The sequence below is a fragment of the Eleginops maclovinus genome, chromosome 5 (assembly GCF_036324505.1).
Source record: "Eleginops maclovinus isolate JMC-PN-2008 ecotype Puerto Natales chromosome 5, JC_Emac_rtc_rv5, whole genome shotgun sequence".
NCBI lineage: Eukaryota > Metazoa > Chordata > Actinopteri > Perciformes > Eleginopidae > Eleginops > Eleginops maclovinus.
In genome coordinates, this window is record NC_086353.1 from 5,559,780 (window position 1) to 5,583,144 (window position 23,365).

Genomic DNA, 23,365 nt, shown 5'->3' on the forward strand with positions numbered 1-23,365 from the left:
CCTGCCACACACAATAATGATGTTGAATCTTGTTTGTTCAATACATTAACAAACAGCGAAAGTAAAATAGGGATGTGTTGGTTTGGTTGGAGATGAAAGGCTAAACATCTCCACATGGACATGAGAGTGGTATTGATCCTCTAAGCGAATAAGTGCATTTCCCAGAATGAGAATTCCTTAACGTACAGAACTAACAGCAAAGCCAAAAACAATGACTATCATTTATTAGTGGTATTTAACAATAAGTAAAATGACTTTGAATCCTCCCAACTGACCAGAAAATCTCTCGATTGAACTAGGCTAGCTGTTTCCACCTGTGTCCAGTCTTTATGCTAAACTAAGCTAACCACCTACAGCACTGTACTTAACACACAGACATGAGGAGAGTGATATCATTCACCTCAAATAACTCTAAGAAAGAAAGAAAATGAAATGCATGTCCCAAAATGGTGAGAATTTCCCCTAAATATCTCAATAGGAGTCCCTCCACAGTTGCAGTTTGAGCTACTTTTAAAAAGAGAGTATTTTCTTAAATTAATTCATGATATACAAGCAAAAGATCACCTGTATAATCTCAGAAATGTAATATAAGAAACGTATTTTGTAAGCTGTCGAGCTTGCTTGAATTGAATATGGCCATAAAACATTCAAGCTGAATTCATGACATACCAAAAGGTTACTTTTCAAGTTCAAAATGAGGGCCTGCCGCTGTGTATACGATGCCACACTAAGAGCCTGTTGACACATAACCCTAAATTTCACCCACTGTTTCACTTTCCACATGTGGTGACCATTATACTCGGGTCATTAAACACAGAGCTCTCAAACTGATTTTTCTTTTGTCTTAAGTTTGTTTACATCCACCCAGACAAAAGTGGGCAAAAACAAAGGATCCAAACCATCTGTTGAGCTGTTGGACGGACAGGGTAGAGCCACTCGCAGAGACAGATAATAGATTTCACTTGTAACTAATGAGGTGTTGTGGATATGAAAATGACCCTCACTGAAGGAGTACAGCGCATGATATTGATATGTTGATGAGACATTTGGATCAGAGATGATTATTTTGACCTCTTCAGATTGTTTTGTCAAACCAATCATTTTAAACCAAGAGATATAACATTTGCATTATAACATGAAAAAACTCCATTGCTTTCCTAAAGAATGAATCCAATATTACTCTCCTGAGTTTTGCACTGAATAATACATGATGTTTTTAAGCACAACATATTATTATAATGAAGTGCCAGTAGATTTACGAACATGGCAAAAGTTTTTTGTCAATCAATATTTTTATAAACGTCATCATCTAACCCTTAAAACTATTAACAGACGGCCATTCGCACAAGACAAGATTAAGAATTGATTTATTTAGAGCAAAAATGAATGATAGATATTAATCTGGATTAATCTTCAAATTAATCCAGATTAATCACAATATGTTATCGTTTTTTTGTCCAAATAATGGTCAAAAACCTCAAGTATAGAAAATTCTCACATTTGAAAAGTTGAATCAAGTATTTCTGATTGATAAAGTAATTGGGATTTATTTCCATGAAATTATGAATTCATTTACTGAGTCAACTTTTCTTTAACGTGCTAGATATAAATCTAAAAGTCGTTAATCTAGGTTTTTACAGATTGCTTTAAACAATCACTAAAAATAATTTGATTCCGCGGTTTATAAAGTGAGATATGGGGAAGCTTCAGACATCATATAAAGTCAACAATAGGTTGTTTTTATCAATGTGAATGAATCTATTTTTTTTAATTAAAATCAGCGATTAACCGTCTCAGTCACTTCCAACAGCTACTAGGTGAACATGTGTCTTTTATGGCTGTAAACTGATTGTATTTGGATTGTTTTTTAAAGTGAAAGAAACAGTAGCCTTATACAGTAAGTATTTTCCAGTGATCTGACATTTTACACCCGAAACAAATGATTGAATAACCCTTCTTTGTGTTCAACACTGACCATACATATTTTAAGTTGTGAAATTGAGGAAAAGTGAATTCAGAAAAGTAATGAATCAGTTTCACTTGCACAGGTGTGCCTTTTTGCATCAGCTCATAAAACAACATACTGTTTGTAGTCTGCTTTTTTCAACGTGTGCAAGTTATACGACAACTAAAGAAGCTCATTGGTCTGAATAACCTTGATAATAAAGACATGCATTTTAACCTAAATACTGCCACAAAACTATCCTGAAACACCTTCACACACACATGAAACCTGAGTGTGTGTTCCCTGCCGGGTACAGGAGGCTGTGCAGCCGCATGGCAGAGCTGCACGCTGCGAGAGAGAAGCTGGAATAAAGCCGTCGGAGTGTCAGCAGCCCAACCCGGTAACACTGTCACTGCACCGAAACATGACAGGATACAACCGACCCGCTGCAGGACTTCAACCTGAAGTAAACTCACCTTTGAGACGGTCATATGGTGCAGCAGGCGTCGGCAGGTGGTGGTGGTTTCCCAGGAGGAGCCGGTGAGGTGCAGCGGTGGAGACGAGTTGCTTTATAATAATAATCGTGGTGGTTTTTGCATGGCGGTCATTTAAAAGTCATGATGCATGAGGCTCGACCTTGAAAGTCATTCAAATTTAAATATTTTTTAAAAAAGAAGCTCAGAAACAGACAGAGCATGTCCCTGCAGATCACGCCGCACAGTCACCGTGAAAAAAGAAAACAAGAGCCGGGGGGGAGGAGGGGTCAGATATGGAGGATGAGGAGAGATGGGAGGACAGGATGCACGGGAGAGGAGGAGGGAGGGAGGGAGGGAGGGAGGGGCATCCAGGATGATTACAACAACCATACTGTAGGCTGCCATAGAACAAGTGCATATACAGTACAGACTGATTTCCTAAATACAATAAAAGCTAAACTTGATTGTATTTGCAATATTCGTATATAAAAAAAAACCCATCACTGATGTTTTAGCATTATTATTATTATTATTATCATTAGTATACTTTTTTTCTCAGAATCATTGTATTTTATTTAAGGTTATACATTTGATCGATTTCATATAATTTATTATATTTATTTATCAGACCATTTCTATCGACTATTTTTTTTAAATCATTATCTTGTTGTTATTTTCCATTAATTTGTCTTTATTCATGTAGACATGTTTTGTGTTTATTCTATTTAAACATAATTACTTTTTTATTTATGCTATTAGTTTTATTATTGTTATTATTATTATTGTTGTGGCTTTTCTTTGCACCTTTAGAGCTAAATTATGTCGTTTTTTCATTCAGAACAAAACCAAAGAAATTTCAACCACAAACTGCTACACTTTCTGAACATTGGAATTACCCAGGGGTATTTAATTTCTAGTCAGTGGTATTTACAACTCTATCTGACCTACTTGATTTCAAAGTGCCACATTGTGTAAAGCTGCTCCTATTGAATGAAACCTCCTTTAAGATCTTTCATTTCATCAGATGCTTCGTGTTGGTCTGACAGCAGAATCATGTTAGCACTTTGTTGGCAATTGACCTGCACTTTTCTCTGCACACATACATAGAATATATTTAACAATACAGACTCCAAAATGTATATATGCCCACTTAATTCTTAATCATTTGTTATTCTAATTGTTTGTTTTAAAACTGTTACTTAACTGTATATCTTTTCTTTATTTGTCCTTGTGTGAATCTGTACTGTTTTCTTTCTCAATCTGTTGCTGCATGATTCCTGAATATCCCCACGCGGATTAATAAAGGGACATCTTATCTTATCTTAATCACATTATTTTATCTCCAGGAATAATTGGCCATGATTTTAGCATATATAAAGATGTCAGTATCAAGAATGCAAATTAAAAAACCTGGAGCACAGGAGACTGATGAGCAGCAGTGGTGTGTGGACTAGTGTGGGAACTGTATGTGTGGACTAGTGTGTGAACTCAACTGTATACGTGAAAGCAACGTGGTTTTCAGACAGGCCAGTATTGCCTTAAGGCCCTGGAGTGTTCACTGCAGGATACATAACATAGTAGAGTATTTGCATATATTCAAATCGTTTTCTGTGTGCGGGTGGGAAAAAGCTTTCAGATGAGAAACTGGACACTAAAAATGTTGTTACGTGCTTAAATAATGTGCATTGAAGACCAAACTAACAGACTTTTTCAAATGTCAAATGAGTTGTCAGGGAGCTTTAAGGCAATTGTAGCACCAGTTTGTTTGAATCCATCTTGCATTCCTCCTATGATATGTCAAAGGAGCCCAGTAGGTCATTTTGTGAGTGATGTCTTTATCTGACGCTGTTTGTCGCCCCCTAGTGTTGAATCACTGCCGTCGCAGGAGGATCCATGGCAGCAGAGGGACAGCTCCTTGTATAATTTCACTCATTATATTATAAAGAAAACATTATAATAAGACACGGATCCAGATGGTATGTGACAATAACATACACGATACGATAACACTGTTTATTATATAGACATGTAGAGTACAGTATTCAGGACCATTCGTGTGTAGTTTTTGTTTTGTTTATGTGTCTATTTTATCTTCTTTTTGGGATTTATATGTCATTTTTCACCCCTTTCTTGTCCATAGTTTCTTTTTTTTGTTTGAACTGCTCTGTCTCTTCGTGGTCTTTTAAAATGTCTTTTCAGTTGATTTACATCTCTTCATTGTTGTTTGCATCTCTTTATGGTCCCTACGAGAAATATTAGCAGGTACCTTAGACAGAGGCTCCAGCCTGTGGCCCCCCCTTATATCACAAGACCTGCTCAGTAAACATATGGCTCCTCTGCATCTGTCTGTCCTGTGCAACAAGTTTATAGAGAACAGCAGTGCACTTGTCTGAGCCTCAGGTGCTGTGTTCACCTCAGAAAATGTTATCTACAGACGCTTCCTCATTACTGCTGTGTCACACATTCTCCGAGCAAGAAAAACCTCAGCGTCATGTTTGTGATCTTAGAAAGTGTTTTGCATGTCAAATAGATTTGGACACGGCTACAGGTGAATAATACATACAATGATATCATTTAAAGTAAAAAAATAAGGTCCACATTTTTTCAAACTGCTGTGCTTCGCCACCTGGACAGGGCTGCAGGAAGGAGATGTTTCTCAACAGGAGAAGATTTCAGACTACCTCTAAGTGTGGCTTACCTGAACCAGGTGTGAATTATGTAATCTTTCCCGTAGTCCTGCAGGGGCTCGGAGGTTGTATAGTTGAACTGCTCTGATGAGTTTTCTTGGCTTCTGAAGAGCAAAGGTCTTCATGAACTTGTGGGTTTGCTTATGCAGTATTCACATTAACAAAAATACATTTCTCAGAGGAGCTTTTTTTAATGAAAAATGTGATGCGGAATCTATATTTTCTAAAAGCCCTCTTTAAAGTTGAGTTGGGTTGAGATATTTTAAATAATATTTCATTTGAATAGCATGCAATCACATAGCAGTGCAGTTTCAACCTGAATTGTTTTATTTACCCCACGTTTCCAAATTGTCCAAAAGGCGTCAATATTATAGTAAGAGCATGTTATTTCTTGCATAAATACTGAAATGAAAGGATGGAAAGCATTTTGTCCATGTTGCAACTGTTTCTTCCCTTTATTCCAACATAAATCACTTGCTCATTTTTAGATTTAGATATTTCCTGTTTCTACGTACAATCTGTTGAGTGTGTTTCTTTAACAATTTCAAAATATTGTCTCGTTTTATTTATAAGAACAATGAAAAAAAAGGTTTTTATAATAACCAAAGAATATAATCTTCTGTTGGGGATCTTTGACAGACATCACATAATGTGTTGGATAGCAAGAACAGCACAATACCAGAAAGATATTAAAGCATGGGTATCTTATTTGTTTTAGTTTAATGCCTTTTTATAGACAAATAATTCCTAAAAGACAAACACAAAAGCCTCATTGTGGATTTAGTAAAATTTAATTATCTACAATTATCCCTCCATTCAGACATACAGACCGATAGACTCTTTATTCATTTCAATGTGGCTCATAAACTTACACAATATAATACAGAAGCTGGATGCCAGTACTGGACAAAAAGTTTCAAAAATATCTCCTTTTTTTGTCTTGACATGTTTTCCGTCAGTGTTTTGCAGCATATTGTAGAGCAGGTTGGTTCTGTCGTCAAAGGGAAATGGACAAAATGAAATATAGTAGAACTGGTGGGAGTGAAGATAAATTGAGGGAGCAGCACAGTGACACGCTGCGGGTGAGCCTTAGACTGTAGGAGCATCATGTTAATGATAAAATGAGAATAATATTTAACCTCTTTACAGTTGCATCACTGCTACAATTTAAATCCTTCTTTCTGAATTTTACTCGTGACGTGAATCAATAATTACTTAGCGTTTTTTTTCTTGTGATTACAAACTATATGAAAACACATTACAATAAACACAAGACTGGTAAAATCCAGCACAAGCTGACGGTAAAAGTAGCAGAGATGAATGCACTGAAATCTTGTTGCTGTCATTGAAAACTGAACCAATGGAAAAATAACTAACGTGTGACGTGACAGGAAAGATGAAGATAGCATGGCAGCTGGAGGGAGAAACTGCTTCAATATATTAGTCCTATTCTTCAGTTCCTCAGGTGTGTTTCGGCACAGTTTCTTTTCTCGCCTGGTAACAGACAAACATTCCTGTCTCTCCGTTTTCTTTTCTTTCAGTGTTTTCCCTCTAGTCCTCGTCTTCATCCTCATCTTCTTCATCCTCGTCTGTTTGGTCCCTGGTGTCTAGATCGTCTTCATCGTCCACCTGTGGGGACAGAGTCACACTCTAACTATAGCAAACACACACGTCACAGCTGAGTAGAGAGGAGGACACACCTCAGATAAGTGGGTCAGCTGGGAGCAGACCTTACAGATCATAAATATATATATATATAAAATAAATGAGTAAATATAAAGGACATTGGGTCACGCAAAGACGTTTGCACTGTCTGGAAAAAAGGTTATTTTGAGCTTCTGCAGCCAACCTACATTTACTATGAAGATTTGCAGGAAGTGGCAACAACATCTATTTATAGCAGCTGACCTGCTAATTGAAGACTGACACAGAAGTTATAATAATTTGGAGGAGATTGTGGATGTAAAATGAGGGTAAAAAGAGCTAGAAGTGTACACTGTGAGGTAAGCAGCAGTATGTGCGTCATTTTCATTTGGCTTGGTCTGATGACTTTCTTATGTCAGGTTCTTTTGAGTCAATATTTTTTACTTGTGAATATTACCTGGTTCTCTAGGAAACCTTCAAACTGATCAAGTTAAGAGAGACGCTCCACAGCAGTAGAGCCTTATAGATTTGAAACCTGATGATTAAAGATGATTAAATATCACACTGATGGTGTACCGTTTCTCCCAGGGCTTTGAGTCTCTGTTTGAGGCCGCTGATCTTCTGGTCCTGGTCTGCCAGCAGCATCAGGAGGTCGTCCTGCTCCTTCTTCGACTCCTGCACCTCCGTCTGCAGTTTGGCCTTCTCTGTCTGCAGGATGGCCACCGTGCTGGTGGCTGTGGCCAGTTGCTGCTCCAGCTCCGCCCGGCTCTCCAACAAGCTCTTTGACTCCTCCTGAACCCGGGGAGAGGAAGAAGAGGACAGAAGAGGAAGAGGGGAAAGAAATAGTGAAGGTGATGAGAAATGACCAATAAATACAAACAATGGGAACCTGACTCTGAAGAAAAAAAGCAGTTAAGTGGCAGAAGCAAAGTGATGCTTCAGAGTCACATTTTGTTGAACAGTTTTTCTACACACCTTGAGTCTCTCTGTCTCGCTCGTCTGTGCTGCGAGTCTACTCTCCACTTCCGCCATCTTGGCAGCGTCTAATGAGCCGTCACTGCTGGAGACTGCCTCTGAGGACTAAGAGGAACCAGAGAGAGGTAAATACATTTAGTATCTGTCAATAATAATGTGATAGGTGGCACAAAATGACATATTCCCATGACATTTACCACAGCTTCAGCTTTTCGGAGCAGCTCTTGTCTCTCTGTCTTCATCTGGTCGATTTCTACTGACTGGGACTGGACCTGACTCCTCAGAGCCTCCAGCTCCTGCAACACACACAGTCAAACCCTTTAAAATACATCTAACTGGATTAATGGAAAATATGAAAAATGCTTAAGATTAAGTGTTAAGTCTGGTTGTATCAAAGAGGAAAGGAATCCATAAACATTTAAAAAGGGAGAAAATATTTGGTTTGTTTTCAAGAGGAAGTGTATCAGTGATGAATCTCACCTTGAGCAGTTCTGTGTTGTCTGAGGCTGCTGCTGAACCTTCTGCTGTCTCCGACTGCTGCAGTCACATCCAGAGAAAACACAGGAAACACGAATGACACACTTTCCTTCTGTTACATGATTTAGGCAAAACCCCAAATGTGGAATAATACTCAAAAATAATTGTGATACTATTATTATACCTAAATGTCTTTTGAAAAAAATCTCAATAATTAAATAAATGTGCAGTTTAATATAATGTTTATGTGACACCAACAAGACACGTCCCCTTATTAACATATGGATTAAGAAATACAGAAATATTTCAGAAAGTTATTATTGGGTTTTTTCTTTTCATTTGAAATTAACCTGCACATGCATTTGATTATAGGGGCTTTTATTTCTAAATTTAGAATACATTTCAAGTCACAACGTTTTTTGTATTAATGAATTCATTTTAAATGGCAGCTTTGTCCCAGAGCCAAAGGCGACACATAAAACGTGAAACATGTTTTTAATGCAATCAAATCATCCCATCTAACGAAACACTACTTGGAAATGTTGAACTTTTTGGCTTGAAAATGATATTGAATGATGAATGGATAACTCAAATAAATGCCTGAGCATGGACACATCGACCAATACAGCTCTCATACAGTCAGCGTTCCCCAGGGTTTCTACTTGTTGTTTTAAGGAGTTTTGGTTAGCCTGAAATCTGCAGTTGTTTTCTTTTATTGTAATGTTGTCTGGCTGTTACCACGACACTGAAGGTGTGGTTTGAAGTCATCTGTTATTCTACGTGTACCTGATGATTATGTGTTATGCCCAGAGGAAACAAGAAACACTTTGTGTAATAAAGTCAATTGTATTTGTGATGACTAGTAATGCAGTTTGTCTGACAATAAATCAAATCCTGGAACTGATCACACGCTCCCCAGCGAGTCACACGGTTGTGTCTGGACGAGTGTGTGTTTTTTTCCTGCAGCACTCCTCCACCTCCACTTAGAGCTTACACAAACAAACACACACTTTGCGTAGACAGCTACTAACCAGGGTGTTGATGAGTGCGTCTTTGTCACCGAGCTGTGTCTGCAGGAGTGTGTGCTGCTGCCGGAGCTCCTCCACCTCCTCCCTGAGCTGTGTGAGCTCCTCCGTCTGCAGCCCGTTCACCTGAGAGTCAGCCTGGCTGTTTGACTGGTTGTCCTTACCTGGGGTTACAAACACACAGTTAAAATGCAGGAAAGTGAGATGAATGTTGATTTTAGCATCGATTTTGTTCATAAACACACACAACACAAAGTCAGGTGCTGTAGATACTATACCCGGATCGACACTGGCTTCTTCAGGTCGATGCTGATTTCTATACTCATTATTTCTCTTTATATAATCAGCCTCGACGAATCAGTGTGGCTCTAGTTAGCCCTGACAGAATAATTATGTTATTAACTTATCGTAGTAATAATTATTTTAGTGCACAACAGCATTTTTCTGTTGTATTTATACCCTGTTGAGTTTTGGTTTACATCCAGTACATCACCAATGAGTGTGTAAAAGATGCCAGGATAAACAGCATGGTTTATCAAACGGATGGGTGGGGATTGGACAGAAAATTGCACTTTTTTGGTAACATAGACAAGAGATTCCTATTTATTTATTCACTGTTTCGGTTTAGGGGTTTTATTTTAGCAATGATTATTTGAAAAGGATATTTAATATTAAAATATAAATAAAACATTCATCTTTTAGTGAGTTGTTTTCCATTTTCCTTTGAAACTTCTGATTGTGCGTGTTACAGTTGTTGGCAGGTGCACACTGTTGTGAATAGATCTTGAGATGTCTCTGCATATCACTGTTGCCACATATCTCAGCAATCAAGCCGTAAAATGTTATGATCAACATGGACGGTGGCCAAAAATATTGAAGCAAGAACGTGCATTACACGGAAATGTAGTTGAAGACCTTTTTCTTTTGCCAAACTCCCTTTCAGATAGAAATACAAATATCTATTGTTTGCAGAGCACTTTTACCCAGCGGACTGAAACACCCGCTACCCGTCAACCAATGAGGTGAACCCACCTAGTTTGAGCTTGAGGATGTTGTACTGGTCTTTGTGCTGCTGGATCTGGGACAGCTGCTGTGTGACCGTCGTCTGCATCTGTTCGCTCTGAGCCGTCATGGTCGCTACCTGCTCCTTCAGCTCCTGGATCTGAGCGTCCTGAGGGTCACACAATCAGAATCAAACCGTCAACAGGGGAGTACATTACATATAGGTAACATCAAATCCCAAATGAACCCAAGCATGGAAAATAGGTCTAACGTTTACCTGTTCTCGGATCAGCTCTTTGTACTGCGTTACGATGTTGTCATGTTGTTCTAAAGTCTTCTTCACCTCCTCTTCCTTCTTCTCATCCTCGCTGGATTTGTGAACCGCTTTGGTGATCACACCTGTTTAGAGTAGCGGGATACATAGTTGGTTAAAAAACTACTTTCAACTCTGCGACGACAAATGACGAACACCGGCTGTGGAGAAGTGACTCTGACTGACCCTCCAGCTCTTTCACCAGCTTGGTGAACTCGTGGTCGAACAGCATCTGCTCCGGAGACGGGAACACAGGCTGTGGTTTCTGGGCCGCCCGCGAGTACAGCTCATGTTTGGTGATGAAGCCGAGCTTCTCTACAAAGTTTTCCTTTCCAATCCTCTTCTCGATGAGCTGCTTCAGCTTCTCTCTGAGGAAACAACATGGCAGGGCTTAAAGAGGATACAGCTTGTTATGGTTTCAACAGATTCAATACCTCTAAACTTTGTATAACTTTGGCATCAGTACATAGAATCAATTCTAGAAAAGACTTGATTACTTATCCATATAATATTTGTCTAAGTGAGTAACTTTAACAGTGTTAGCACATTCAAAAGAGTCTCAGTCTACCTCTGTATATAAAGAACACATCACAACATATTTCAGCCAAAAATATCCACAATATGGAGTACAACTGGAAGAGAACTATGGTTCTACTGCAGATCATGTGACTGTATTTAGGGGAGCTATTTTAAGTGTGTGTGAAAAGTGCACTCACTTGGTGTAGTTTTCCAGCGAGTTGTCGTTGTAAAAGATGCAGATGCCGAGCAGCAGCGCACACAGGCCCTGCACCAGCCTCTCATCCTCTCCCAAGTTCTCTGAGATCTGTGCCGTCAGCTGCAGGAGTCAGAGTCAAGGATCCACACGGGTCACACTCAAACATAACACAATACTATTTAATGAGTAACCTTCAATCTGAGTAAGAAGATTCAACTGAATTCCTCAAAAGTTATTATTTAAATTGAGTCAATCTGAAATGAATCCCTATTAGTATCAAAGGAACAGTTTATGAATTACTTTATAAACTGTGACTCAATACAGACATGTTTTCTAATGAAATGTGTTGACGGTTCGCAGGCTGCTTCAAGGATACAAAAGGAACGTTCTCCTGGTTGTGTAGGAAGTGAGTGACAGCGATGGGACAGTTGTTGATCCAGGTACACAGCAGCATGAGGAGGCCCACCCGGGTCTGCACCTTACTGCCCTGTAGAGAGATAACAACAATAACATTAAAATAAACGTCAACATGTTCTTTTAGAATGATTGTAGAACTACTGATGAGAGTCTGAATATGTTATCTTCTGGAGATATTAAAACACTCAGTAATGACGAACAGAAGTGACGTACATAAGGGGAAACGATTATAATTCCACTTTCAGCGAGTGATAATCTGCAGCAGGAATCTAACAACATAATTGCCAAAGCGATTGATAAAACATGACAAAAAGGATTTTAAAAAAGGCAACAAAGGCTGTGATTATGAGTTGGTGTAAAAACAAACAAGCATTAACTTTGTTGGCACAAGCCTTAATGAGGGACATTGTCTTTCCATCCAGGCATGGTAAAGACAGATTAATCCTCAACAAAACAGGGAGATGGTCAGGTAAACCCATTAATGTCCTTCAAGGAAGCCATTAAATCACATAAACCGTTAGTAGTTATTAAAGTTATCGCAAACAAAAGACGAGGACACAAAATACATACAATATATTCAAACTACATTGGATTTCCTGTATTAGGAGATGTACTGTTGGGCCTAAAAACCCTAATTTTCACCTCCATCCAATCACATATTCCAAAAGTACACAATTCATTTGTGGTTTCCAATTTAGTTGTGTGAGCGACCAATGCCTGGCAATGTCAGTACAATGACTGAAAGTGCCAGGTTGTTGCTGTACAGGTTGTTGCTGTATCTCCAACTATCTGCACATGCAAAGCAAAACCCAGAGAGTGTTCTTTTCAAAAACAAAAAGGGAAGCGTAATAAAAAAAATTGATCATGAATTTCTAAGAAAACAACGGGAATGTGGCTCAGATCTGCAACAGATACTAGACGGGATTTTCTCTTTTCTTGTTAACAAAAGGGGTCAGGTTTTATACAGGGAAATAATGCAGAATAATGTGTCAATCAGCTGCGCAAAAAGGGGAAAAAAAAGGGATGATTTAAATGGATTCAAAAATGATGAAAATCCATCCACAGTGCAGACTGCAGACACAGAAATGATCTGTAATCGCTATACTTTAGGTTAGGCTGCAAACAAGCTGGTGCATTAACACGTAATGCACATCATGCTTAAGAAGAGCAGATCTTTTTCTGAAAGTGAAATGAGATCCGAGCAATGACAGAGGGGGAGAAAAACGTATCAGCATTACAAACTATAAAGATGTACAAAATCACCTTTTCAGATTTAGTCTCCAAATGTGATGCAATGCAAAAATAAAGAGGAAAACAAAAAGACAGGAACATGACCACAAGCATTTATTGAAAAACATTTTCCTCCACAAAGAAAGTAAACACGGCGCTTCTGTGAGGGTTTGTGCGGGAGACTGTGGTTAAAACAACCTCTTATAACCAACTAAAAGTCAAGGTGGGAAAACTAAAGACACATCCACCTCTGCTGTTTGCTTTCAACATAAAGGAGCAGGACTTCAGTGCTCCTCCCCCTTACCCAATCTCATTCTTGGGAGTCATTATGACAAATAGATGACCGTAGAGCTTCATGTTAGGTCAGCTCCTTCCTTAATGCACGTCTCCTGATGCCACCATAATCTAATACCGCTCGAGTGCCTGCACTTACTCAGACTCATTCCCCATTAAGAAGAGAGATTTCAAAAGGCTATTTTCATCCTTAGTGGGTTTGCAAAGACCTTTTTGCCAATTGTCGTATGGCATGCTCCACAACCGTACATGAAGCCTTGGTGCTGGCTTCTCCTTATCTCTTATGGCTGAACAATGTAAGTAAGGTGGGTGTCCGAGGGTGGGCGACTTTTGAAGTCCCCTCACTTGAGACATAACTAGCATAAACAGAAAGAGAAGAAGAATTGGCATCTCCATGGGATGCATGAAGAGAGTAATGCGAGCTGAGAAACTCCAAGGAAAAAACCGTGAGGGCTGAGTACATATGGGCGAATAATTTCAACCTTCATTTTCCAGCCATGAATATATGTTTTACCACCTGAATCCACAGGGGATATTAAAGTAATCATTGTAACTATAACATTTTCTGGAACCTACATTTGCAAGCAGGTACATGTAAAAAAAGGAACCCAACAAACAAGAGAGAAGAGCTCTCACGCCACAAAGATGCTGCAGCAAACTTCCTGAACACACAGATAAGGGTTTGCAAACAAACAAGTCACAGCTCAGGGTTAGGAGGACAAACCCACAAAAACAAAAGTAGCTGTTTGAGGATCCATATGTGTACTTCCCCACTAGTGCACACAATGAGAGCAACTAGTGTGCCACCCTGATGAGGAAGAACGGGATCGAAGCCACAGGTTAGGAGTGAAAGAGGGGTAGTAGAGAGTTAAAGGGAAGCAAGATCCCCAAACAAGTGGCCCAACAAGACCACTACTACAGATGCCAGGCCAAAATAAGCAGCTTAAGTGCCGCCCAAACACTCACAAAACACACACACACACACACACGTTACTTACCCGCCGGGCGATCTTATCTCCCTGCAAAACCACATAACGTGACACCGTTCTATTCACTGTTGTTGACACTTCAGTATTAACCATTGACTGTAAACCTAATTTGCCCCTAAATCCTCCCTATCCCAACACACAGGTGACCTTCTTCATTCCTGCAGCCCAGTGTTCTCTTCCTACCTGTGAGAGGATGTTGGTGCACTGCTGCAGCAGGGAGACGGGGGGTTTCCCCAGGCTGGTGGCCAGCTGGACCCTCAGCAGCTGCTCTTTCTGGGTGAGGTTATCCTGCAAGGCGTGAGCCAGGGCCACAGAGGCACACCAGTTGGAGAGAGAGTCTGCTGAGAACAGGCCCCCGCACAGCAGCTGGCCCGCTGAGATGGAATTGGCTGAGGGAGAAATGTGAGCCATTCAATAATAATAAATATTTAACATTATCCATTCATTTCTAGATGTGCATTTTGAAGATAATAGTGTACGACAACAACTGCTCAAAACTCAAAATTACACATTTATTGCACCTCAAGTACGTTTTCTTTTTGTTGCTATCCATATGTGAAATGTGTTTCCTACATCCACAAATTCTTCAATTTATAGTATCATAGCATATTTCTTTCAGATGTTTTGAGCTATTATGTATATATAAACAGCCTGTCAGTGTTGGACATGGTTTAAATCCAAAGAATAAGTACTAAAAAAAAGACTGCTTTAAGACTTTGCACTCTTGAAAGATGTAAAAAAGTACCAAAGTACTGTTGGTACAAGGGAAATGTACGATGTTTTGTCAGGAGAAATTGAACTTCTACATTTAATACGGAGTTAAACTGACCATCAATGGTGGAGGGCAGCAGCGTAGCCACAATCTCCCCCTGTCCTTTCTGGTTCTTGTACAGGAAACACTGGAAACAGTAGAGGACCGCACAGCGAAGCACAAACGGTTGTCTCTCATTCACCATGGACATGAGCAGCACCACGATGGCTGGTCTATAGACAGATGAAGAAGAGGTATGTTCAGTTTACTGTTCAAATTAATGTAGTGTGTTGGCTCATTGGTTGTTTCTTACCTCGGTGGGTTTGAAGGAGCGTTGACAGATGCAAAGTAATCCTGGTTGACCTGTGAGCCCCGGATGACCTCTGACACAGTGTTGATGGTCTGAAAGAAATCAGCCCGATCAGTATGGAGGACTAAAGCTGTCTTTATAACATGTTAAAACAAAGAAAACTAAAATGAACTCAAATGAATAAATGTGCAGGTTCATTTAAAAAGTGGTGAGCACTAGCCTTTATTAAAAAAGATAAATCAACACATAAGGGAATTAATAGTGGGTTCATAAATAAGGAACAAAATAAATGGAAACAAAACAATAAATATGAAAATGTATTTAACAAGAAAATCAAAGAATACAAAAGGATTTTTAATTATTTTATTTTGGTGTGTATTTATTTGTTTCCAAAAAGGTACCTGCATATGTATTTAATAACTGAAGCTTTATTTAAGCATTTCCTTCATTTATTTATGTATTAATATTAGAAGATTGTAATTGAATGTTGTATGAAAAGGGGCAATCCTTCTGAGTTAACAGCTGTTCTTCTGGGTTTACTGGGTATTACTTTCTGTAATTACCTCAGTGAGGATATCAGCAGGCACCCCTGTGGCCATGAGGATGGTGCACAGCTGCTGCAGCAGGCCGCACTGGTACATGGACTTCTGACAGCTGGCTGAAGCTCCAGGGGAGTTCACCGGAGACACCATGACCCGCACCAACTGGGAACAAAACATTGTGCAAGATTATAGAAAACGACGTCCCGTTGTTCTGCTCGTTTACTTTGTGAAATGGTTGAAGCAACGTGTCAACAGGACTGCTCTGTGTTACCTGCAGCATGAGGTGGAGGTTGGTGACTTTCTGTGCAGACCAGCCAGAGTTATCATCCCCGACCTCAAACCAGGGCTTCATCCTCTGGATGTACGAGCCCTCCTTGAAGAAGTTCTGGTTGGAGCTGTTGTTCTTCAGCAGGTTGAGCAGCAGCAGCAAGCAGTCCTCCACCACAATACCTGCAGGCAGAGAAGGATGTGCATCAGGATATAACTTGATAATCATACACTTTTATTACAAGAAACTGGATTTTTAGCCAAACATTTTTCAACATTTTCATATTTCTAAATCCATTTACCTCCATCGCTGCTGCCCTCTTCTGTGATGATGTCTAGAAGACGCTCAAATGCACTTTCAAATGCCACGATTTTCTGAATGGCAGCATTGCTTTTGGTCAGCTGTTGAAGCAATAGAAGGCCCTGTTGGAAGAAATACAAGTTGTAAAAAAAGTGTACACACAATTACAGACTCACTGTACAACAGGAAAAATCAGGATCTACAGTTTCAAACCCGAGTTCCTCATGTAAGAATGCAAGTGGTAAAAGAAGTGTTTTGCTGGTTTGTATTGTAATTTGTATTACATGTGAAGAAATTAATTATTTCTATGGTCATCTGTTTGGTATTTTGATAGGCTTCAAAGTCCAGATGAGATGGCTGTGTTCTTGCACTCCAGAGCTAAATTAAGTCTAAACATGGCAGCAGTTTCATAAATGTTTTATAACTAAATGTTTGCTTAAACAGAAATACTTACATCATTACGGATCACTTCTCTAGAGTCTGCCAATAAGTCCATCAATCTGGAAACACCTGCGAATGAATGAATCAAAAAGTATGATTTAATACTGGTTAAATCAAGTTACAGATGCTCTCAGCAAAGGGATAGAGAAATGTTGATATACAACTGAGGGTGAGTTGCCCCCTGACATCTCATGTGGAGAGGAGACACTCACCCATGGGGCTGACCAGAATAATCCCCTGGACCTGGACCCCCTGGTTCTTCAGGAGAGCGGTCAAAAGCTTCACCCCGGGCCAACGAACGTGAAAGTCAAACTCCTATGAAATAAAAAACATCGATGCATAAATATCTCAGGCTGTGTTTAGACAAATATAAAACCAAAGACTTTCGCCACTTGAGTAGAAGCTGCTCAGTACCTCCAACAGACTGAGGATCAGAGTGATGTGTTCGGGGTCCTGAATGAACTGCTCTGTGAACTGAGCACCGAGGTCATCAGACTGCTTCTGCATGGCCTCATCTGTGAAGGAAAAGGAAAGCTAAATAAGTAACGTCTCCAATAAGCACTACAGCAGGAGTGCAGTGAGGGGACCATCTGGTTTGTTCAGAACTATCAGCCTGAGTTCGAAAGCTTAATCAGATCTTCCCAAAAGGACTTTATCACTGGTGGTTTACTGCTAATGGATTATGACTTTACAAGGAATATGTAAAGCCATGCTCAGGGTGATAGTCGTGAACAGGCTTTCGGGGAAACAAAAATGGAGGACAAACAGATGAGGGACAGCTGAGTGGGAGGGTGAATAGGGTGAGCTCAGTAGGGTTACTGTGTATATACAGGATTAAACATTTAACGTGGGACGACAGAGATCTTTTTTAGTGAAACAACATGGTGAGAAACTCCACTGCACTCAGAGTAAGTGTATACTCACCCAGTGCTCTGGACATACCTTAAAAATGTATTTTAAAGCTTAAAAAGGGTCTGCACAATATATCTTTGTTTTGAGTGTTCATATCTCTGTCTCTACGTTTTCTGCTTCCATCCAAAAACAATTTTGTGACCTAGAGAAATTATATTTAAAGGTTGCAGTAATCAATGATTATATAAAAAATGGATCAGCAGTTTTTAGTAGATGTACATTCTTACTTTTCCTGGTGATATAAATGTATTCCCAGCGCTGCTAGACTGTCCCGTTAATACAGGTACGCCCCTCCCTTTGAGGCTGGATTACACAAGTCGGAAACAATCTGTACAGCCAACGCTGAACCTAATTTTTCATATAGTATAACGCTAATAATGGTGGTGTATCCTTAAGCAACTGTGCAGAAATACTGGATTCAAACATATTTAATCGATATGGGTAATAAATACAATTGAATAAAAGCATTGAATGTTGATTTTGTATTTGAATCAATGTAGTGAACGAAGCTTTGAACTTCTCGCTGCAGCGCTAGAAAGAAAGGGGCAACCAGAGATGACATGTAAACAGACAGAGGTTTGGGGGGGGTGATTAGTGAAGCACTCGTGTTACCACCCAAAACACCTCCACTCACTTTTCCAGTTTCAACCCATTCCAGTGCGGTTAGTTAGATAGCAGCTTTATTAAGACTACATTTGCAAAGCATTTCTTCAGTACTGACCAGGCATGGAAACATTCTTATGCTTCCCTGAGGCAGGGATAGAGGTTACTGCGTCTGAGAGGGCGGGGGGGAAGAGGAAGTTTTAAAGCCTCACCCAAAAGCCAGCGTTCATTTCAACCGCGCTGAAGAATCAGCGGACTGATTCTTGTGAAGATATGGCACGTCAACAATCAAAAACACAGCCGTGAATTTCATCAGCGATTACAATCTGTGTACTGCAGCAGGGGTAAACAATAGGTGCTCTTTTCCAAAACCCAAACAAAAACAATGAATGATTTTGAAGTGCTGCTGTTGGTTAGGGGTGGGGGGGGGGGCATCATGCACAGTTAAAAAGATGTTTACCTTCGGATTCATCTGTAGGGTTAAACATGGAAGAGAAAAGAGAGAATCTTTACACAAAGCATTCATCATCAGTGAACAGAGGAGGGAAATGCAAATTAACAGATGTCCAGTTCATGAACAGACTGAACTAATTTACACATGCAAAAAATAACAGCTCAGTCACCGGCTACTGTAGTCACACAATTAGGAAGAATTATCTTCAATGACGATCATTTCTGATAAGTGACGAAGGGTTGAATACCTTGCTCTTCCTCTTCATCATTGCAGATGAGGTTGTAGAGTGTGTCCAAAGCATAGCCAAGGATTTCAGAGTCAGACCTGTTCAGTTTACAGGAACAAGCAGAGTATTAACAAAACACAGGTCACATAATTCACGCACACGCACACACACACACACACACACACACACACACACACACACACACACACACACACACACACACACACACACGCACACACACACACCTATCAGTTTGCAGAATGTTAATCAGGTGTTCCATCGCCTGTGTGCCAACTTCCATGCGATATTTCTGCAAAAGATAAAAGGGAAGGCAAGATCAATTTTAAGGTGATTTACAGCCGTAGAACAACAAAGCAGGTAAAAGTAGTCTACATCAGATATAATATATAAAGCAATGTAAAGACAGATTAAATACAATTTTGAGAGTGAAATAAAACCAAAAGCAGGACATTGGAAAAATAGAAAAGGTGACTTAAAATGATTTGCAGCAGCGGATAAGAAATGGTTTTGGTCCTACAGTGAATCTTAGTGTTTTATGAATTATCATTAATAATACTCAATTAAATCAATGTTGACAGGGCAGACCAACAATTAAAAGGAATTGTAATCTATGTTGATAAAGAAATGGAAAAATAATTAACCTTGAATTGTATTTCTTATAAAATACAGGAAGTCAACAACTCCATGTCGGTGTTTTTGACCAGCACTGATACCACTGAGAGATAATGTGCAACCCTATGCCTCCTAGACCTCTCATGCATGCCTGATAAACTCATTACTCATGGTTGATGTGGCAGACCGTATCAAAACTTTCCATGAACAGAACTGAGAGGCAGCTTTGAGGGGATTCAGCAGAGTTTGACAAATCATCCATGCAATGTGACAGAAGAGAATACACATTTACAAATATCATCATTCAATTCATGACATTAATACAGGGCAAAGTGGATTTAATTACACTTCCATTTCCAACAACTACTGCTGTATTTTTAAAAAAAGGAAGTGTGCTAAACATCTTGTGAGACACATCACTAATGTGGCTTCACTGAAAGCCTATCATATTCTCAGCGAGTATATGTTATCAATTCAGATGCAAAATAAGCAATTCAAATAATACAGCACAGCAATAAATCCAATATTTAAGAAGGTAATAATAGTGTGTTTTAAATGAAATGTTGTTTTTTATATATATGGAGGAATTGTGTTCTTGTAAATTCTTCTCCGAAATTATATCAATGATAGAAAGACTAAAAGTGTAAAACACTCTCAGTAAAACCCAACACAATTCAGCAGAACCATTACCTCCAAGGTAACATTTATTGCAGGACTAGATTAACTGCGCCCGGTTTTACCTTAGAGAGGGACTTGAGGGCCCGGACAGCATCTCTGCGGTCTTCTAGTAGAGTCGATGAGGCTACCCGATCACACAACTTCTGGATCTGTAAATAAAGAAATCAGTACTTATTTTCCAGTTCTCAGCCTAGAGAAGATATTATTATGTATATAATGTAGGGATGATGGGGCATAATTTGCACATCAGTGGACATGATGTTTTCCTATACTTCAGAAGCATGTGGTTCAACGTAGCTTAAAAATGTGGTGGTTGTTTTTTGTTTGAGGGGGTCATGAGATTTAAAGAACTGCTTTCCCCTTATCTTTGTAAAATATTGGAAAAGAAAACATGTGTTAATTGTTTAACATTGTCCCAAGTAGCAAACATTTTCAACGATAACAGATGCCACCTTGTTACAGTTTTAGGAGATAAACCAGTTGTAAACATGAATCTAGATAACAGAATTACTTTATTGTAAAATAAACTGCAATACCATAATAAAGTTTAACACATATATATAATTTATTTCAGGGCATTGGAAATAGAATCTCTTTGGATGCTGAGCAACACAAGCGCCTTGAGGAGTCACCTTGGACCTTGGATGGTGATGAGAAAGGCCACTTTTTATAGGCTAAGTAATTGAGGATTCTGTAATCAGATCAATTGATAATGAAAGTTATATTCACTGCAGACATGAAGAGGAGACCAAGCGGTAGAGGGGGTTTGTATGTGCTACTAATTGCCTTGATATGTTCCCAGGGCGACACACTGCAGGCAGGATCTTTCAAAGGGTATTAGCATTTCATCAATGCATGTTTCTCTGGGTCAAATATTAAAATCACCCAGCAGCAGATGCAGTCTACTGATGATGTGCTAATTGAAACCTACGCCCTCAAATTTGGCATTATCTGTATCTATTCCTTTCTTTAAACATTCATATCAACACAGTGGCTGAACACGTTGTTATAATTCCAAATGAGTTTTAAAAGCCCATACTGCTTCATTCGTTTGCAATTTGAAGTGCAAATATAACCAATCACTAAGAATGTTAGTTTATATCAAAAACAGCACACTGGGATCCTAGGTATGATTACTATATCATTTTAATTGTAAACATAGTTAGCTCGTGTATTCTTGGATGTATTTTGAATATAAAGATATAGTACACAGCCGATACTCCTTATAGTCATTATTGTCCATTCATTACAGCTACACGTAGAGAAACCAGCAGACATGTCAAACAGCCTGCTGTTAACTGACAGGTATGCTACGTTAGCTTCTTAGCTTTATAACTAGCTCGTTGTTTAGATTTTGGAAGGCCCCAGTCGCTTAACATGTATTTATGGGTGTTATTGTAGGTAAATAAATTCACCCTAAGTGTATTAACACGAGTTAAAATGCTGAGGTGTGTGGTGTCAGTATGTCTGGTACCCTGTGGTGGTAATGTTAGCTAGCCTCAGTTAGCCTCTGTTAGCTCCAGTTATCCGGGGTGTTTCCTACCGTCTCGGCTCCGGAGGGCTGCGGCCCGGCGGCCTGCCCCCCCATCACTCCTCTGAAGAAGTTCATCTCTCGGTGCCGTATTCAAAGCGTCTCTCCTTCGGATAACTCCCCCAGACTCCCCCTTCAATGGTCCGTGTAAACACGATGGGAATAGAAAATGCAAAAGGTACACAATGATGATTTTCTACAGTGTGCAGATCGACCCCGGAACACAAGTGAGAAACTGCGCATGCGCGAAGACGTGGCGATACGTGGCTGATCAGCAGAGTTCAGTTAGTTCTCATCCTCAATCTCTTTTCTCATCTACTTCCATTCATTCTTTTCCTGTTCCTATTTTTTTCATTCTCTTTCAGTCCACGATTATCACTTTCTCTTACTTTTTCTCCCTTATATACAAAATACAGACACTATGATTCTTCCTCTCATTGTAAAAATTTCTTTATAATTGACTTAACTTAAGTACTATCTGCACAATACTTCAAACCAATGTTTATGAAACATAATGTTACTGTTGCTTCTCAAGTCAGCAGGTAATCTTCCATTATAAAAGAGCGTACTTTTTCTGTCCTCTCGAACAGACCGTGACTTTTTTCCATTTTTATTCAAACTTACATGGTATTTGTTGTGAGGTATGGGTTGTTTGGCTCAGTGAGTGACTGATGTAAAGTTGACCTTTTCAAGGAATGCTGATCTGATGATAAATGAAGCTTGCTGCTCGAATACTGCATCTCTGGGATTACTGTATTTGGCTTTGGAGTTAAATTCTCAGGTAAAGCTCGACTCCCTAAATTTGACCTTTCACTTTTAATGTTGCTTACTCACAGGACATACATGTTGGCATTGTTCTGTCGAACAGTAACCCTGAATAATTGGATCAAGTCGAAACTCATTACAGTAATATGGGGACCAGGATTGTACAACAAAGGTAAATTTCAACCCATTTATCCCACACATCTCTGATCGAGCTAGTTTGTCTCTTCACTCAGATCCAGCTCTGGTTGTGCGGTTGTCAAAGCGGATCACACGAGATATCATGTGGAATGTCTCCAGAGACATTGTTGCACGAAAGATTGGCCTTCCATTCTCTTCATTCCATAGACTTGCAGTTGCTTCTCCCTTTGACCTGTACACTCCAGCTAATAACAGAACTCCAATGTAAGCATGCAAGTCAGTCTGATCCAGTGGCTTCCATTTCTCTTGAAACACACGTCTCCCCTCCAAGTTGGTCATTTCCAGTATAATCCTCTCTATTGGTGAGGATATGAAGAGCTGAAATGCTGATTGAATCTCATCAACTCGTGTGACAGCAAATCTTGTAGGACCGGGAGTCATTTTGATCACATTGGAAGATGACAGTCTGCCTCGGCTTGGGTGTGGTGATGTTGACCATTTTATATTACCGTCCTTAGATGCCCATGTCCCCTCTGTGGATGATGATTGCTGCATTCCTTGGTTTTCATCTGTTGGAGGAACAACGGCAGACTCGTCCTCTGAATCCTCCTCATCGTAGGAAAA

General features: G+C 39.5%; 2 protein-coding genes across 7 annotated transcripts in view; both read right to left on the bottom strand.

Annotated features, from left to right (window-relative positions):
* coro2aa (coronin 2Aa) overlaps positions 1-2,682 on the bottom strand; it is a 31,701-nt gene extending 29,019 nt beyond the window's left edge. Inside the window, 1 exon segment of the mRNA XM_063884238.1 lies at positions 2,422-2,682. Coding sequence (XP_063740308.1) covers positions 2,422-2,436 — 15 coding nt within the window. The 5' untranslated portion in view covers positions 2,437-2,682.
* Positions 2,683-5,880: 3,198 nt separating this feature from the next.
* Positions 5,881-22,066, bottom strand: uso1 (USO1 vesicle transport factor). 6 transcript variants are annotated; one of them, XM_063884067.1, is made up of 27 exons: positions 21,851-22,066; positions 20,370-20,456; positions 19,242-19,306; positions 19,018-19,094; positions 18,777-18,788; positions 18,435-18,488; positions 17,216-17,316; positions 17,014-17,116; positions 16,815-16,870; positions 16,362-16,482; positions 16,064-16,242; positions 15,814-15,954; positions 15,254-15,342; positions 15,019-15,173; positions 14,373-14,578; positions 14,199-14,219; positions 11,636-11,746; positions 11,261-11,379; positions 10,731-10,912; positions 10,509-10,630; positions 10,262-10,400; positions 9,236-9,393; positions 8,208-8,264; positions 7,925-8,023; positions 7,728-7,832; positions 7,329-7,544; positions 5,881-6,737 (listed from the first exon to the last, which is right to left on the bottom strand). In XM_063884067.1, the coding sequence occupies exons 1-27, from the start codon at positions 21,914-21,916 to the stop codon at positions 6,660-6,662; spliced, it is 2,919 nt and encodes a 972-aa protein (XP_063740137.1). In that variant the 5' UTR covers positions 21,917-22,066; the 3' UTR covers positions 5,881-6,659. The 6 variants fall into 6 exon arrangements, with proteins under 6 accessions (XP_063740137.1, XP_063740138.1, XP_063740140.1 ...); XM_063884068.1 differs by lacking the exon at positions 18,777-18,788; XM_063884070.1 differs by lacking the exon at positions 18,435-18,488.
* Positions 22,067-23,365: the final 1,299 nt, after the last annotated feature.

What these genes read in the sequence shown, in the direction of transcription:
- uso1 (XM_063884067.1), bottom strand. Translation starts at nt 21,916, where the DNA reads ATGAACTTCTTCAGAGGAGTGATGGGGGGGCAGGCCGCCGGGCCGCAG. An exon ending in GCTGCCCTCCACCATTGATG is followed by an intron (nt 14,579 to 15,018) that starts GTCAGTTTAACT and finishes TTTCTCCCTCAG; the next exon opens with CCAATTCCATCTCAGCGGGC. An exon ending in ACCAGGAGAACGTTCCTTTT is followed by an intron (nt 11,380 to 11,635) that starts GTATCCTTGAAG and finishes TGACTCCTGCAG; the next exon opens with CTGACGGCACAGATCTCAGA.